Source organism: Artemia franciscana, chromosome 17 (assembly GCF_032884065.1).
Source record: "Artemia franciscana chromosome 17, ASM3288406v1, whole genome shotgun sequence".
Lineage (NCBI taxonomy): Eukaryota > Metazoa > Arthropoda > Branchiopoda > Anostraca > Artemiidae > Artemia > Artemia franciscana.
The window spans coordinates 777,892-797,159 of record NC_088879.1 but is presented as its reverse complement, the minus strand read 5'-3'; the positions used below and the strand labels follow the sequence as shown (position 1 = coordinate 797,159).

General features: G+C 32.7%; 1 protein-coding gene across 4 annotated transcripts in view; it reads right to left on the bottom strand.

Annotated features, from left to right (window-relative positions):
- LOC136037653 (regulating synaptic membrane exocytosis protein 1-like) overlaps positions 1-19,268 on the bottom strand; it is a 371,730-nt gene that overhangs the window by 12,524 nt on the left and 339,938 nt on the right. The window contains exons 20-23 of one of the 4 annotated variants that reach the window (XR_010620002.1): positions 17,530-17,673; positions 12,028-12,220; positions 9,996-10,131; positions 2,225-2,367 (exon numbers count right to left, since the gene is read on the bottom strand). Coding sequence is in view for 3 of the 4 variants with exons in the window: in XM_065720373.1 (XP_065576445.1) it covers positions 2,150-2,367; positions 12,028-12,220; positions 17,530-17,673 (555 nt within the window). In the remaining variant the exon portion in view is untranslated. Of the gene's footprint in view, positions 1-2,149; positions 2,368-9,995; positions 10,132-12,027; positions 12,221-13,807; positions 14,173-17,529; positions 17,674-19,268 lie in introns of those variants that run through there. The other 3 variants (XM_065720373.1, XM_065720374.1, XM_065720375.1) reach the window with 3 other exon arrangements.

Below are 19,268 nucleotides of genomic sequence, written 5' to 3'. Positions count from 1 at the left end.
AGTCAAACAGTTTGTGACAACGAACTGTATTAAGGAGTGACCCGGCTCAATAGAAAACGAAACTCTAAAAAACGGAGTTTCGAAACTAACGGGTACATCAAAATCAACGGATCAAAATTTTGAGATAGCCATTTTGTTCAGCATAGTCGAAAAACACAATAACTATGTCTTTGGGGCTGACTTACTCCCCCACAGTCCCCGATGGAGGGGCTCCAGGTTACAAACTTTGACCAGCGTTTACCTACAGTAATGGTTATTTGGAAGAGTACAGACCTTTTCAGGGATTTTTTTTGGGGGGGGGGATTGAGGGTAAGGGGATATGTTGGAGGATCTTCTTTTAAAGGAATTGGTCATGGGAGAAGAGAAATTCCATGAAGGAGGCGCAGGATTTTCTAGCATTATCTTTAAAAAAACAATGAAAAAATAAATAAGAAACAGTATTTTTTTGCTAGAAGTAAGGACCAGCATTAAAACTTAAAACCTAAAACTTTAAAACATATGGGGATTCATCTCGTCCTAAATACCTTGCTCTTTACCCTAAAGAATTTTTAGTAGTTTCATCTATTTATTCTAAAGCCTTTGTGATTCAGGGGTCAATTTTAAAGAATTGGGACAAAATTAAAGCTTTAGTGTAGAGAGCGAGTTATTAACGAGGGGAAAACCCCCCTCGTATACATAATAAAAATATACGAATATAGAAGTTTGTTACGTAAGTTAATTTGTAAGTTACGTATATTTTTTACTAATATAAACGTTCGGTAAAAATTAAAAATTCTAGATGCCTTTTTAAGTAACTGAAAAATTGGAGGGCAACTAGGCCTCCTCCCCCACCCTTTTTCTAAAAATCATCTGATCAAAACTAAGAGAAAGCCATTTAGCAACAAAAAAAAATAATACACAAATTTCGTTTTAATTATTCGTTTGCGGAGAGCTAATATCAGACATGCATTAGTTCAAAACGTTCAGAAATTAAATAATAAAAAAAGTTTTTTTTTAACTTGAAGTAAGGAGTGACATTAAAACATAAAATGGATAGAAATTACTCCGTGTATGAAAGGGGCTGTTCCCTCTGCAACGTCCCGCTCTTTACGCTAAAGTCATTTACTGTTTTATACAGTAGAATTGAGAGAAAGTCAAACTTTAGCGTAAAAAGCGGGACGTTGAGGAGGGAACAGCCCCTTTAATCCACGGAGTAATTTCTGTTCGTTTGAAGTTTTAATGTCGCTCCTTACTTTCAGTTAAAAAAACTTCTTTTTTTTATTTAATCAAATGTCAAGAAAGAGTGCGTTTCCCTTAACGGACAGTAAAAACTTTTAAGTCTGAATATTTCGGCTTATTAATCATTGTTAACCAATACTGGTTATCCTTATATAAAAAAGGAAAAAAATTAAATAAGTAACAGCTGATTAAAAAGAGAAACAAGTAGAACATAGAATAAAAACTGTCATTAAAGAATCTATATTATCACCATTTGAAGAAGGCTTGGCTAGATGCTTTTAACATTCCTCCTGACGGAATGTAGTTTTCCCCCTTTTGGGGTATTGAACTCAATGTGTCTTTGAGAGAAGTCACTAACTAAAACCGTTGTAATTCTGTTTTTTAGTATCTAAAATTTTCTTTTTAGTTTTCATAAAAATGTTAATAAGGCAAAGCTACGAAGTTCAAAACAATAAAAATCCCTCTGCCAATTTTATGCAAGGTTCTGAATGACCCACTCTCCAAAACAACTCAATTCTGAATGACAGATTATCGTGATTTTTGAATGGATTAGTGGTTCAGAGATGTACCCCCCGTTCTTTACGTATCAAAAACCCCTCGTTCTTTACGTATCAAAAACCCCTCGTTCTTTACTTTGCACTTCCGTTTGTCAAAACCATTCGAAAGAAGTTTAGCTTCTTGATATCTGCTGAAAAGTTTAGTTTTCGATTTTATTCGAACGTTCACCTTTCTGAAGATCCAAGCACCATCCGAGAAAGCAAACGCTAGTTACGGGGCCCTAATGCCCTATTGACTATAGTAAACAGATGAGAAGAGAGGGGCGACACAAGTCCAGGACTCATTGATAAACAAAGGGTAGAGCGGCGAATGTAACTAATCAATGTAAAAATAAAAAAAAATATAAAATCACAAATATCCTCAGAGCACTAACCTGGAAGAACTTTTGCGTTCGGTTTTGTCTGTAAACCTCTCGCTCGTATAACTTCAACTTCAAGATGACCCTTCCTATCACATAAGGCTAGTTGTACATCACCCAGGGCTGGGGTGCCTAGAACTTGCCTTCCAACAAGTTGACCTGGCCCTAGACCTTCTACAAATTCTGAAAGTTGGCCGCTGGATTCCGGGGCTAATCGCGAAAGAGCAACCCAACTAAAGATAGAAACACAAGTAAATGAAAGAAACACGTTAAGGTTTACATTTTTTCTTGTATATTTCCACAGGGTATGAGTAAATTTGTGTGTATCTGTTTTTACCAGCGATACTTAATTAACAAACATTACGATTTTTTTACACAAAAAAAGGCAGCTAATTTAACGTAGAGAGCCCCATGGTGCTCGTTGGCATACTTAAGCTTTAATTTTTCAAACCCCGTCTTTTACACATAAAAAAGCGAAGGGAGGGTAAATTTGGATTTACTTATAAAATATTCTTATGAACTATAAAATAAGTAGTTTTTGATCTTGTCTTCATTAAACTATAGTACTCGGCACTTCTTAAAAAACAGGTTTAAAACCGATTTATATGTAAAATCCGTAGATATGTTTATCATCCCTTTTGTGTCGGTAAAAGTAAAATTGGTTCTTAGTTATTTTTCTTTGAAATATTTTTTTCTAAAAGAGAATTTTTTCTTTTTTTTCTAAATTTTCTTCTTTGAATATTTTTAATAAAAAGAGGGTAGCACCATTCGATTCTTACGCAATATGATTGTAACTATTCCCCCCAAACCTCCGTATTAGTGGTAGAAATAGCCCTAAAAACATATTTATTTGTTAGTTTTTATGTGCGCATTGTCTTATCTCGTCGTAAAAAAAGATCTGGGGCCATAGCAGGCACATAGGACGTCGAATAGGACGTCAAAAAACATAGGCATCAGCACATAGTTCCGGTTGGTGGGTCTGTTTTACAGGAACACGAAGCAAGCTTGTTGTGCAACCTTGATGCAGCGGAAATCGATGCCCTGTGCTACCACAGGGCATCTCCTCGTTAACGGGCATTTTATTCTTAAATCGATCAATAATATGGTGTTATTGCGAAAGAACGAGAACAGCTGGATAAATATACTATTTAAAAAAAAATTGAACATAAATATAAATGTAGAGAAATGGAAAAATTTGATTAATTGAAACTTTTTGTATAGTATGAAGTTAGAATTGATTTTACAATAGCATATTTTTGAAGTTTTGTATTGAGCCTAGGACATTATCTGGCCTTATGAGGGAGGATGGGGTGCATTGTCACGACAAAAAGAATTATATTTGAAAACTATTTAAAAAATTTAAAACTATTTAAATTAATTTTAAATTTAAAACTATTTTTTTAAAATTTAAAACTATTTAAAACTATTTAAAAAAAATTGAACGTAAATATAAATGGAGAGAAATGGAAAAATTTGATTAATTGAAACTTTTTGTATAGTATGAAGTTAGAATTGATTTTACAATAACATATTTTTGAAGTTTTGTATTGAGCCTAGGACATGATCTGGCCTTATGAGGGAGGATGGGGTGCATTGTCACGACAAAAACAATTATATTTGAAAACTATTAAAAAATTTAAAACTATTTAAATTAATTTTAAATTTAAAACTATTTTTTTTTTAATTTAAAACTATTTAAAACTATTTAAAAAAATTGAACGTAAATATAAATTGAGAGAAATGGAAAAATTTGATTAATTGAAACTTTTTTTATAGTATTGAGTTAGAATTGATTTTACAATAACATATTTTTGAAGTTTTGTATTGAGCCTAGGACATTATCTGGCCTTATGAGGGAGGATGGGGTGCATTGTCACGACAAAAACAATTATATTTGAAAACTATTTAAAAAATTTAAAACTATTTAAATTAATTTTAAATTTAAAAATTTTTTTTTTCAAATTTAAAACTATTTAAAACTATTTAAAAAAAATTGAACGTAAATATAAATGGAGAGAAATGGAAAAATTTGATTAATTGAAACTTTTTTTATAGTATTGAGTTAGAATTGATTTTACAATAACATATTTTTGAAGTTTTGTATTGAGCCTAGGACATTATCTGGCCTTATGAGGGAGGATGGGGTGCATTGTCACGACAAAAACAATTATATTTGAAAACTATTTAAAAAATTTAAAACTATTTAAATTAATTTTAAATTTAAAACTATTTTTTTAAAATTTAAAACTATTTAAAACTATTTAAAAAAAATTGAACGTAAATATAAATGGAGAGAAATGGAAAAATTTGATTAATTGAAACTTTTTTTATAGTATGAAGTTAGAATTGATTTTACAATAACATATTTTTGAAGTTTTGTGTTGAGCCTAGGACATGATCTGGCCTTATGAGGGAGGATGGGGTGCATTGTCACGATAAAAACAATTATATTTGAAAATGGTGTTGGTAAAGGAAAAAAAGGTAAAGGATACGGCATTAGACTTTACAGTCCCTACCGGCGGTGCTGATCTCCGTTTCTTGGCCCTTCAGCCAGGAAGTGCAGTGGGGGGTTGGGGGCCAGCCATCCTGTGCTTTCGCACACCCTTCCTGTTTACCTTCCCCAGATTTCTCCAGGTACCCATTTAAAGCTGGGTCGACTCTGGGTAAGCTTACAGAGTCACGCCACTGACTCCCGTACCAAACTGAACAATTGGGTACACTGGGATTCGAACCCGCGTCCTTTCAGACAAAGGATGCCGAATCCAGCGCACCAACCGACTCGGCTAGGACGGCTCGGCTAGAAAATGGTGTTGAATGGGGAATCGAAGAGTTCTACTCTTCTTGTAATTGTGTTTGCTTTAGAAGAGGGCATTATCATTTGAGATTGCTTTATTGCTTTAGAAGATTGCTATTTTATTTGCTAGAGCCCATTATTAAGTAATCTTTTTCTTTTGTTAAATCCGTGCAGATTTTTACTTTTTCTGGGTTATGATTCATGTTCAAAACTTAGCCGAACTATTGGTAATTGCTTGGTCACTATTGGTAACTCCTGACTCATGTTTGCCTATTAACAGTTTGAAGCAAGATTATTTATTTTATTAGCTTTATTATTTACTTTGAACTAATATTATTTTATTATTTATTATTTTATTTAATAATAATTTATACCCATCGTGTATTAAAATTGTCAGCTTTTAATTTACATATATGTTTCTCGCTAATCAAAAAGAAAAATATACTCCTGAGCAGGGCCGTATCCAGGCTTTGTGTTTGAGGGGGGGGGGGTATTTTTGTGGGTAGGTGTACAAAAACTTTGAAAAAAACATCAAAAATGTGCTTTTATGTTTTTTATTACGCTTTTACGAATCGGATAAACGTTTCCGGGCAGAGGGGCCTCAAACCCTATATGCACTCCCCCGAATACGGGCTTGCTCATCATGGGAAAAAATTTTACTAAAAAAAGATTAAAAGACACCAAAGGGTGAGTCATTCCTAAGATGAGCATCATGCAAAAAAGTGAAAAAAGGGTAAGATGTTTAACTATTCAGGCCAAAAATAGAATAAAAGCCCCCCATCATTGACTTATGTCTCCTGATCTGAGCTTTAATGAATTTCAGACCTGATAATGCAACAACAAACTATACAAATCTAGTCATGCAGACAGAGAAGAAAGCTTGAACTTGTAAAGAAAGACCAAAAGCCATAATAGAACTAAAGAATCGAAAGGTCATAAGTGTGAATAGAGAGATAAAGACTAACTGTGAGTCAGTGGTGAATCACAGTGAATCACAATGTATCACAATGAATCACAATGAATCACAATGAATCACAGTGAATCACAATGTGAGTTACATGTGATCGAATTTCATTAAAATAACATTTCAAGTAACTTGAAATTTCCTACAAGACAAATAGACCCTGCATCCGTCTGAGAAATGGGCTGGAGGATGTTATCCAGAAAGCAACCAACCCCGTGAGTGGTTAACTAAGGAGACTTATAAATAATAAAATAAAAATTACACGAATACAAATACTTATACATTGTTTCAATTTGACTCTTTCTCTTGGAATAGGAATTCAGGACTTTTCTATGATGAGCAAATACTGAAGAAAAATATTGTTTCAGCCCCCTCTCAGGAAGTTTTTACAGTTTTGATACATTCTGGAATAAGAGGACAGGGGCAAAAACAAAAACCTAGGAACCAAGGTTTTAGTTTGTGGGTGTTATTTGGCATTCCTCAAACTTCTTTCCCTTTGACCTTAGAAATAAAGTTATGATTAAAATATCATCAGAACTTTCATAAAGTTCTTTTCTTATTCGTGCAAGATATACCTACTCAATTCATTACGTTTTTATTAATTGCATTAATTATTAATTCCATTAATTGCATCTAATTAATTATTGATTCCATTAAGCAACTAATATTACTAGTAAATGGCGGTAAAGGTCAGCTTTTGTACTTTTTAAATTTGGATTGCTGCATGAGTTCAAAAGAAAAAAATTGATGGATAGGGAAAAAAACTTTAGGAATATTAACCCTAAATCAAGGTCTCTTGGGCAAGAGCAGTTGATTGAAATTTGTAGTTTTGTTTGAAATATTTATTATGTATTTTTTTGTCTTGTTATTTTGTTTTTCTTGTTTTAATAATTTCTCTGTCTCAAAAAAGGAAAAAAAAAGGTGCTAAAAACAGGGCCAAGTTCCGTACAGTGAAGACAAATGCCATTTGGAAAAAAACCAAAGGCAATAGGAAATGTTCAAGAATTGATGTAAAGACAAGATTTGTCTCTAATATCAGCCCCCCCCCCAGAGATATAGCTGATCTAGTTAATAGCCCCTATACTGGGGCTAAAGTTATCTCGTAGGTTGGATACTTTTGAATGATTATTATATTAAGTTCAGTATCTGCTGTCATTTTTGCATAGATGCCACCTTAAGCATGACATAGATGTACTCTTATGGTATACACCATTTAGTATTTCCTTAATAAAGTCAAGCAAAAGCTTAAGCTACTTAAAGGCTTAGCTGCTATTGCTAATAATACTACCAACACCTCAGCATGGGAACAAGCCACTTGAGGCCAGCACATCTGCGCATGTTCCACAGCACCTGTTGCCCCTGCATAATAGCCCCCAATAACTCGTCGTGGCAACTAGCCACCTGAAGCCAGCACAGCTGCATCTTCCACCTCTAACTCAAATAATTCAGAGCTTCACTCTTTACTTTCTCTCATCAAGATCTAACTTCTTATTAAAAAATAGAAAAAATTACTCCTGATTCAAATTTTTGAACTCTTATGCTTCATAATTTTGTCGTTGAGTCGAATTGGGATATCTTGAATTATTATAAGACTTGAAATATTTCAGTTTCTGAAAAGGATTAAAAATACTAATTAAATAAATGAAATTTTAGAGTTAACTCAAGCTTCAACACCTCGAATTATTTAATAGCTCAATGCTAATTACTGCAAATTTTGAGATCCAGATTATATAAGCCCTATTCTTCAGTAGAGTCTCTATTAAAATTTGCATAAAACAGAGAAATACAGCCAAATTAAAGAGGATAATTAAAGAGAATTATTAAGAGGATTAAAGAGGATAATTATTATATCATTAATTATATAATTAATTATAATTGTAATTATAGATATAATTATTATATAATATTAGGAGAATTAAAGAGGATAATTAGAGAGAATTATTAAGAGGATTAAAGAGGATAATTATTATATAATTAATTATAATTATAATTATTATTTTTATAATTATATAATTATAATTATAAATATGATTATTATATAATTAATTATTATATAATATTAGGAGAAATAAAGAGGATAATTAAGAGAATTATTAGGACGAACATGAAAAATGTGTTTACAATGGTAGATAGTAGAGTTTTAAGATTCACTCATACGATGGTTTAACATTTTTCATTTGTCAGAATATTATTTATTTTCTCAAATTCAGTTTTAAAATCTTCCTCCATTTTTCTTATTTGCAATAGAAAGATCATAGGTCAGTTTTTTACTTGAGAAGACTGAATTTCTATTGAGATCCTTCATAACCAAAATTATTACTGAAAATCTTGGCATTGCTCCATTTTTAAATGCTGATTACAGTGTTTTAGGTTATCACTTTGCATCAATCTGATGAGGAAAAAATAGAAGATATTTCTTTTTACTTTTCTGTTACTATTTTAAGAGTCGCAATGAGTATTTATTCTGCGAGCTAAGCGATCTGAGCTCAGAAATGACGAGGATTCAAATTCGAAATTTTTTCGATATGAGTGCAAAAAAAGTGAAAAAAAAGCTCCTCTCAGGTATGCCAAATTTCCAATATTTTGCCGGACAATGTTTTTTCTCCCCTAGTCAAACTAAATAGTATCAAAATTAATAGAAACTGTTAGAACAACAAAAACAGAATTCTTAAGGATCATGTAATTTTGAAAATTGAATAATCTCCTTGAAAGCCTGATATCAAAATCATGAATCTCTTTTAGATTTCTAGGATATACGACTTATCGTGGAACGACCGATCTCGAAATCCCACATTTTCATTCTTTTGCTCTTTTTATGCAATTTATGATCTGGATCGATCTTTTTGATTTGGTAATTTTATATTCATATAATGGATCTAAAGTGAAACTGAAAGAAGGGTAGTTGTAATAAAAATCATGGGCGAGAAAAAATGAAAGAGGCACTCATCTGTAGAGGAGAAAAAGGGAATGAGTCCCTAAATTCTTGTCGTCAGGACGTCTACTAAAAGTGATTCTCGTATCTCTATCAAAGTTGGCGGGAAGCAGGGATAAATTCTGGACTTTTATAATCCCATGATAAAAGAACAACTTAAAACGGGCCATGCGGATGATAGACTGTTCCCTGTAAGTCATAATCCTCCAAAATTTCGACCTGTGGGTCAATGACATTGAAGTTCTATTTTCTGGCTAGTTTCTTAGACCAGTCAAAGCCAGCAGTGCCAATTCAGGGGGGAGGGGGTATTTCTCTTCTAGTAGAAAAAATTCTTTTTTTCGGTTTTAAAGAAAATAGTTAGATCCTCGTGGCGAAATCCTTCGGTTTTGACAAGAAGATGTATCTCTCATGCTACGAACATATTATCCTTCAATCATTACAGTTATTTGGGTTCATCCCCTTTTACATGTAAATTATCCATATAGCAATGACCATTCTTACCAGGCTAACCATAGTTAACCTAGGAAAAGTATGGTACACACCCTTTTTTGACCCTGTTGTAAATCTATTTGGAAGCCTAATCAAAGTCATAGCATGTTAAACAAAATAAAATTTACCACCCCAAATTTTTCTTATAATACCTAATGTCATTCGTTCTATCCATGACAACGTGACTACTTGTCGTGATATCCCGAATTAGCGTGAGGAAAGAAAAAACATTACCAATTTTCTGATCTCATTGTAAATCCCTTGTCATTCTTGGCATTAATTCGGAAATATAATGCGTATATTAAAAGATAAGGAAGGAGAAATAAAAAAGAATATATTGCCTTTTTCTTATAACCTTGCATTGAACATTTCATTACTTTCATCGTAATGTCACTTAAGTCCTGTTTTCATTTAAGATTTACAGGACAAAACGGTAATTAAATTGACCAATAGGAAACGTTTATTTCTCCTAATTTATGGCAAAAGAGTTTTTTTTTCACGCTTTTCTATGCTGATTTATTGGCTATCTCACACAGCGTCAAATAGAAACCGGACTTAAGGTTTGTGTTTTTCTAATAAGATATTTAAGTGAAATCCAGAAACTTAAAAACTTTGTAGAAGTCAACCTTAAGAAGGCGAAAGAAACGGATGACGGAAGCGTTCAAAAGGCGACTAAACTTACGACGATCCATCTGAACTAACACTATTCATACTGCTTCCATCAGTTGATTCCCGTGATGTTTGTCTGACTAGTCTATTCGGGGGTATGACCTCTTGACACCTTTGTATTCCACTAGTTGACTGTTGTCGCTTTCGGTCTCAAATGAAACAAAACAAAATTAGGAACATGTGCAATGTTGGACAAGCAGATAGTGCCATCTTTATCAGGATCTATCAGGGGAAGGATCTTTACTTGTTTTTTTTTCAAGTTTAACACCATCGGACAAATTGAATGCTTTTCGCTGTATTTCTTACTGTTTGGAAAAATTACGCAATTTTTGAATAGAGCCTGTAATCTAGCTGTGACCAAAAACACTTTTCAGAAGATTAATTTGGTCAATTAAGAGGGAAGAAGTGGGTTGTCTTCAAAATTATCCTACTTAAGAAATTTTCTTATTTCTTGCTATCCTTGCAGAGATTCATGTAGCTCTGACGCACTAAACATATATTTTTCTTGTTTTTTTTCCTTCTTCTTTTTTTTTTACATGGAAGGGAGTCATTGGAAGGCAAAAGGCAGGCCTTGCACTCCTAAGATGAAAAAACAAACAAACGAGAGATTTGTTTACAAAAAGGAAACGTCTTAAAATCCCCTTAAAGAAAAAACCTTTAAGGGTTTCTACTGTCTTAACTTTCAGTAGCAAATTCTTGGCTCCCCATAAATAATCGGAATTGTACCCTATATTTTAATCCCAAGTAAATAAGTTAATAACTGTCCATCATTGTCAAATAAAACGCACAAGCAACGCTATGTCTACATTTGGCTTTCAATTGAAGTTGGCCGAATGACCTTGAAATGGGTAACTAATCAAGTTGCAAATAAGTAGGGTTACACTGATCATAATCAATTAATGCACATATTAATTTGTTCTCAGGTTCAACATTGCTTGGGCAACATCACCTGAAAAAGGCAACTGAAGTCACGGATTAAGCGCAGAATCGTCACAGCTCAGTTTTTAGGCCTTATCCAAGTATCGAAATCAAAAGAAAGATATCTAGCCAGGGGCCCATACTCGAATTTAAATCAAATCCTAATGAAGATGGCATTGTCATCTGTCTAAACTATTGACTAATAAATGACTTTCCGAACTAAGGATAAATTATAAGCTCCGCAAAAATCAATGTTTGTCTCCCTTTTTTATAATAGCTTTAAAAATCCTTGAACTAATGAACGATAGACATTATTCTGAGGTAAAAACTTTCTAAAATATTCTTAAGTGTCACGTGTATTGTTCAGCGAGTTAATGAGAGAAAGGCGATAAGAAGTAGCATCGACAATCCAAATCAGACTTGGGAATAATGGAGCGCTAAAAAAAACGTTTGATTTTTCAGTTTTTAATTTATTAGCCTATTTTCTTGGAATGAGAATCCGCTTTAATAAAAAAAAAAAAAAATTACCCACCAGGTTAGTCCAAAACCAAACCTGAAAAAAACTAGAAAAACTGGTATGGAATCTACCGTTACTATTTTGTTCACTAATTTAAACTTAGTATGCCGAAAATATATCCAAGAGCTTGGAAAGTCACTTTGGCTACATAACTAGCAGGGATATGCAACTAATTAATTACTAGCAACTAATTAATTAACAAGCTACAAGCATTATTGTTGTCAGATAATTATGCTACAAAGCAATCAATCTCCAATTCATTTCATAAGATCAATAGACCAAGTTTAATAAGCGAAAATTTGCAAAAAGTTTTATGCCGAGCCTAATAAACAAAGCGAAGAATCGTTAAATTTACCCAGCTTGCCCAATAAATGCCAACAATTCAATAAAAAAAAATAAACGGAAAACCTACCCATGTTATAAAAAACATAATAATTTTAGCCCTGTGACAAAATATTCAGTTGTTTTAGAATAATATAATGTCTCCAATGGGTAGAGTTTCTCTTCGTTCTTGATGTCTTGCTTGATCAACCGGCTGAATAAGCTTGGTCTATTGATTTGGTTTAAAAAATTGTCTAAAAATTATCTACAGGCAGATACTTTAGCGAACCTTTCGATTCTGTCCAGATTGTCTCTGTCCCCACCTTCTCCCCCCTCATTCGAAAGCTCTCCGTCAGAAGAGACACTTTCACTTTGTCGAACAAGGTGGCGCATTTCAGACGGTGCAACTTCTTCACTCCTATGGACGGTTATTTTTCCGGATTTTGAATCCTTCTTACCGAAACCTAGCTTTCTTTTCCGACCTGCAGAAATAAAATTAATTGCAGTCATTAAGCAAAACCATTGTTCAAGAGTACAAGTACTTATAGACATTTTTAATTACCTTTGAAAAAAGCGACTGTGTTTTATGGGTTATATGCTACGATAAGATGTCCTTGAGGCTAGTAGTAGTTTCAGTAGAAAACTATTATTACAAAAAGTAATATTTCCTTTCATGCTTCCTAATGAAAAAAGTTGTACCGTCGTCTAGTGTTTTAGTTCCCTTTTATCTAACTTTTGTCTTTCATTTCAATTCTTACGTTTTTAATTCAAATGGTGAAGCGAAGCCCGCTGAATAAAGAAAACAATCAGAGGTTTGATACAGATACAGAGGTTCTGTTACAGAGCCACTGCTGTAGAGGTTTCATACCAAGATTCAATCAGGAAGTCTGATTTTTAAATTGATTGTAACGTTGGGAATGATTATTTTTTTCCCGGGATCGACTTGTTATAAAGAATCTGCTATGTTTTTTTCTTTTTTGCCATCAAAAGAGATAGCCTCAGGGTTTATATGGTCCTGAGTTGGTTTATAGGGTTTATATGGTCCTGAGTTGGTTTATAGGGTTTATATGGTCCTGAGTTGGTTTATAGGGTTTATATGGTCCTGAGTTGGTTTATAGGGTTTATATGGTCCTGAGTTGGTTTATAGGGTTTATATGGTCCTGAGTTGGTTTATAGGGTTTATATGGTCCTGAGTTGGTTTATAGGGTTTATATGGTCCTGAGTTGGTTTATAGGGTTTATATGGTCCTGAGTTGGTTTATAGGATTTATATGGTCCTGAGTTGGCTATAAATAATTCAAAACATCAGTTGACGGATCAAAATATTGCTTTCCCTGGGACTCGATAAAAAAGAAGTTGTTACCAAAATCAACCTCTTTATCACCGAGTAAGAAAATAAAATCTAATTGTCAGACTGCATGCAATTTTTAAATTTTGACGAAATAACAGCTAGCAATGGCATTCCTCTTGGTCATTGTTCCAGCTGCTACAATACAGTGGTAGAAAGGCTCTTCGCAGGAAGTGAGGGTTCAAGTTTATCCCTCTTGTTAAAACAAGATGAATCAGTTATCCTTCCCTTTGCAACGCCAAAAGGAATATAAATAGAATACTTGAGCACCATTACCGTACTGTAGTTAGAACTCAGAGCTTCATTTTAAATGGAGATTCTCATCGCCACTGAATTGTGGCCACTGTGCCATATTCCTTTTGAAATTCAATAAATAGAGCAATTTCATCTACAAACAATCGTTATGAAAAAATTACGTAGAATTACAATTATGTAAATAATTATACGTAAAATTATATATTTTATAAAATTATAAAATTATACATAAAAAAATATGCGTAAAATACGTAAAATTATGCGTAATAATTATACATAAAATTATACGTAAAAATTTACGTAACAAAATTACGTAAAAATTACAATTTCTAGAATACATTTTATTGGCAATTCGATTTTTGAACACTCGAGGATAAATACCTTGGGGTCTGCTGTGGATTTAGAGACTCGCTACTTTTGATAAAAGACCTAGCAGGCAAATGAATTTCCCAGTTTTAAATATTACTATAATTTTTATTTTGATCTTTAGTGTTATAAAAGCTTTAACGGAAAAAATTGGTAAAGCAGGAAGACATGATAAATAAGCGCTTTTACTTTTGAGCGTCTGACAAACTTTCAGCTTATGTGACTACAAAATAAATAACCTATGCTAATATACGAAAAACAATAAAAAGAACAAACGCAGTGTTTAAATTTTCCATTTTATTATATCCACGGGGTGTAATTTATCGCTATAGTCTCAAATCCTGTCCTTTCATTTGTACTGCCCTCTTTCTCGGAAAAAGAATAACTGCGCTCAAATACAGCAAATATAAAAACAAATTAGAATCATCGTCTTATTAATAAATCCTTCATCCTTAGTATCTAAAAACTGAAAAAAAAAATAGATTTAGTACATATTGCTGCACTGACTCAAAAAGCAAGGATTTCTTTTTTTACGATTCATTCAGGTTGTTCTTAGTTAAAATGAATTTTGAGTATTTGTATAAATTTGTTGAGCTTAATATTGCAAAATAATTCTTTAGCATCGGTATTACACTGTAGCACAATTAATTATGAAACAGCAGCAAAATTAAAATTAAGAATGTACTCATTGCTGATAAACAAAATTAATACTATAAGGTATTAAAACCACCAGGGTCCAAAAATGTATTGTTTAATGCATATTTCTATGAAGTTAAATAACTAAGATTAATAAACTTTCTTTTAAGAAATTATTTTTAAATATCAATATATTATATCGAAAAGCTGATTTGGTATGAAACTTTTGATAACTGACTAGAAAAAGATGAGAAAAAAAAAACAAAAAACAATTGGATTTGCTTCAGCTAGACACTGAAAGAAAATCAAATATGAGTATTCCACTGTAACAATAGATAACTAATTTATGAATAAAAACACACTAATGTATGAAATAAATACTTGGTATAATTTATCTTGGAGTATCGGTACAGCTTCAGAAGAAAAAAGGGAAAAGGCAGAAAAAAAAAACTCGGCTCACTTTCAGGTTTGCTTAGCCTGGACTTTAATGTTGAACGCTCATCATTTGGTTTGCCTAGCCTGGAACTAAGTACCCACCAAACAAGAAAAACAAAGATAATAAAAACATGCTTTTAAGAAAGGCCGGTCAGGGCAAGCCCCACTACCACTTTTTCTGGCAAATTTCAACATTAAAACTTAAAACAAACAGAAATCAATAAGTATATGAGGCAGTTCCGCCCCTCGTCAATACTTCATTCTTTACGGTAAAGTTTTTTATTACTTTCTTTATTACTTTTATTACTTTTTATTACTTGTTTATTTATTCTAATTAAATAAACTTTGTGATTTATATTAGGGGTCATTCTTAAAGGATTGGAACAAAATTCATACTTTAGCGAAAAGAGCGAGGTATTGAGGAGGGGGCAGTCTCCCTCATATACGTAATAATTTCTGTTCGTTTCAACTTTTAATGTTGCTCTTTAGTTCCAGTTGAAAAAAACTTGTTTATTCAAATTTAATTTGGAAGTAAGCGCTCGTCAATCCAACTCACCCGAAATTTTTATTTTGCAATGGATTCAAGCAACGATTCTTTTAATGTGATTGAATAAAAAGCATGTTTTTTTTTTAACTGAAAGTAAGGAGCAGCATTAGAACTTAAAATGAACAGAAAGTGTTACCTATATAAAAGAGGTTGCCTCCTCCTCAACACATCATTTTTACACTAAAAATTTTTAGAACTGAAAAAAAAGCTTCTTGTGGTTACAATTTAACGACCCTTGTGTTTCAGGAGCCACTCTTAAAGAATTTGGACAAAATTCTAACTTTAGTGTAAAGAGCGAGATGTTGAGAAGAAGGCAATCCCGTTCACATACTTAATAATTTCTGTTCGTTTTAAGCTTTCGTGTTGCTCTTTACTATCAGTTGAAAAAAACTTTTATTTATTTAATTTCTTATTATTTTTGAATAATCCCAGGGAATCTGGCCCCACCTCCACGGAAAAATACCATACCCATGGAAATATCCTCTAGATAGTTTAATCCCGGAGAAAATTTACCCAGAACAATTACCCTTAACAGCTCCTCCCGTAGGATTGAGATGGAAAAAAGAAAGCAAGATGTATAAAAATAATTTTGTATAGGTATTCATACAAATTCTCCCAGTGCATAATTTCCCCTTACAAGTTTATCCCTTGGTAAATTCCCTACCCACGGAAAATTCCTCAGTGGAGAACCCCCTGCAGAAAATTGGCCCCCCTAGACTTGGCCCCCCATATTTCTCAATAACAAATACCATGACAAATTTCTAAATAACAAATACAAAAGTTCTAATTTTTAGACCTTCGGTTACTATTGAGCCGGGTCGCTCCTTGCTTAAGCTACAGTTCGTTACCACGAGCTGTTTGACAATGACTTTTTTTAATTCTTGTTTTTACATATTTGAAGCTGATGTTGTAATCGCTTTTTGACTTAGTTCTAGTTCTTGTAAAATGTTTATATGGGTCATCAACAAAGGGATAAACAAATTAAAATGTGTCTTTCGAGTCTATTATCTACCATGCCTAAATATAATCTATATTCCGAGTTCTTTTTAATAAATTATATCGGTAAAATTATTCAACACAGACGTTTATGTTTTTCAAAAATTTTATATTCCCGCTATATGTACCCATATCTTTAACCAGACCAATATGAACTGGGCACAGTGTTTGCTATGCAAAAAAAAAAAAAAAAAAAAAAAAAAAAAAAAAAAAAAATCAAATTGCTTCTGCATAGGAGCTCTTTTTATTAAAAATCCAAGTACTTTTTACTGAATTCTATCGGTAAAATTAATCAACACAAAGATTTAGCTTTATGTTTTTCAAGAATTTTATTTATTCCCGCTATATATACCCATATCTTTACCAGATCAATATGAACAGGGCAGTGTTTGTTATGCTTAAAAAAATATATACATAATTGAATCTGCATAGAAATAGCAAGATAGAGGAGGTAGAAATCCCTCTTCCAAAAAAAAAAACGAAAAAATAAATTGGATTTCATCAAGACTCCATAACGGTATAGCAGTTATGGATCAAACTCCAAAATTAAGAAGCTAAACACTAAAAGAAGTATTTAGGTCTCACAGCATAATGTCATTGTATAACCAATTATTAAGGTCACTGCATCAGACTTTATTGTACGGGGGGGGATTTTTACTATAAATGAGACCGGTTTTTACTAATAATACCTCAGGTGACAAAAGTTAGCAGAGATCTCAAAGATTATAAAAAGCTTCTTTTTGACCCAGCAATTACCCAAATAGCAAAATAATTTATTGAATTTTGTTCACCAACTGTTTCAACTATTTAATATCAACTTTTTTGTAGTTTTCACAGGAAACAGCCACAAATAGAAAAAAAGCCAAATATATTGGAGCGAAGGGTCTTCGAGTTCATACAACCGCTAGTCAGCAGCAAGGCCATAAAGGGGCCTGATGGTAAATCTACTAAAAATAATGGTATACTATTAGATAGCACGTCTGTAATTCTAACCCGTAATCTGATTTCTTGTGGAGGAGACCAAGAGTGGATTAGTAATAGATCAAGTCAACTTCAAGATCAGGTCAAAAGATGCGTAGAGTAGAATATAGCATGCCTTTTTATCCCTTGCTGTGAAAAAAACCCTCCTCCCCCAATAGAATGTTCTTATACGTACCTGCAATGACATTTCTTAGCCTATTCTACCAATAAAAAAATAAGACCAGCTACCTGTTGCAGAAAGTTGGGAAGTAGAACTACTTTTTTTCGACAGGTTTCTATCACCTTTGCTTGAAGTTCTGGAATCACGACCATGACCTCGCTTGCTTCTCTCAAGGGATTGCCGATTCACTGCAGTATCACTCAAAGAGCCATCTGAAAACACTGAGATTAAAGACTTCTTTACAAAAGAAAAAAAAAACATAATTGAGGGGCAAAAAAGTGGCGTCACTAAGATTTAACTCTGTCAGGTCTGCCATTCCTAGAGACACATCAGAATTTTTAGAGGTTTTCTATTCTACACGAAATTTTTTTTTAATCTTTGGGCGATTTCTACGGTATGATTATAAAAACCACTTCAAACAAAAAAAAATTAGCAATTTTTCCACCTATGTTATTGAACTAGGCGTCTCCAGTTTTGATGTCGAGGGTCTCTACTAAAAGTACTTCTCCAAAGGCTCTAGCTTTGAAATTACGGCTGATACCCGTACCTGACGGAAAAAAAAGGTTTGGATCATGAGCTAACCAATCCAGGGCCGTAACCAGGGGGTTTAGAGGGTTTGAATGTGTGATGTGTTTTTTGAAGTGTTTTTTGATGCGGTTTTGATTTTTTTGTAACCCCCCCCCCCCTCTGGAAATAATACCCCCCTCCCCAGCAAAAATCCTAGATCCGGTCCTGAAGCCGAAATTATCCCATGTAGTCACACTTAGGCTGCCCAATTAATATTACCAAACTCATAATGGTTAAAAATATTTTTTATTTTATTTTATTTTTTTCCTTGTTCCTTTTCTTTCTGTGAGTAAGTGATTACTTTTTTTCTCTGAGTTAGTGAATCATCTGTCTTCCCCCCTTCTTTAAAGGCCAATGAACCTTTTGGAGAATAGTAAACTGTAATGTTCTATGTTTATTTCAAGATGAATAAATCTTGTCTTATAAATCTTGTATATTTCTCAATATCTTATCTTAAATAATGAAATTAGCTTGTATAATGCACTAAATAATATAACTGAAAAGTGATTTATTTGTGCTCGTTTTTATATAGAAATAAGTTTTATTTGTATAGTTGTTTAGACAGAGAAAAAAAGAATGAAATATTTATACTTCAACAAAAACCGCAGAATGAAAACTGCAACAAATGCACGTAAAAATGTTTAGAGTGAAACTTAACTAGGTCTAAAAGACCTGTGCACTCTAAAGGTACTCATAGGTCCAAAAGTAAAAAACACTTTAATTAAAATAAAAGCTACATTGTTTTCAAAAGTAAAATGCTATAGAAATAGCTTGAGGGTAAGAAACAGTCTAGAACTGCTCACAGTAAGCTTTTTGGTAAGCTGAAAATCTTTTTGATGGTGTTGTGAAATAAAGAAAGGGAAGACATATATTTAATAGGATTGCACTTACACTTAATTTTTCTCTATTCCAGTCATTGTTGTATAAATTTCTTTGCATTTCTTTTCTTGAGAGGATTGCCAGGTGTATGATAATTGTTTTTCTTTTTGAAAATTAAAATGGAAAAAATATGTTTCAAATCCATCTTGAGCCTCTCAAAAGTACTTTTAAAAAGTTCACATTCTAGGTGAAGAGCACTGGTCTTTCTGCTTTTAATGTGAAAAAAAGGACAAATAAAATACACTTGTGTGAAATAACAAAGAAAATTGTTACTTTAAAACTTGTCGTTACTAGTCTTGAAGAAAAAAAGTAATAACGAAGAAAATTATTACTTTAAAACTTGTTGGTACTAGTTTTGAAG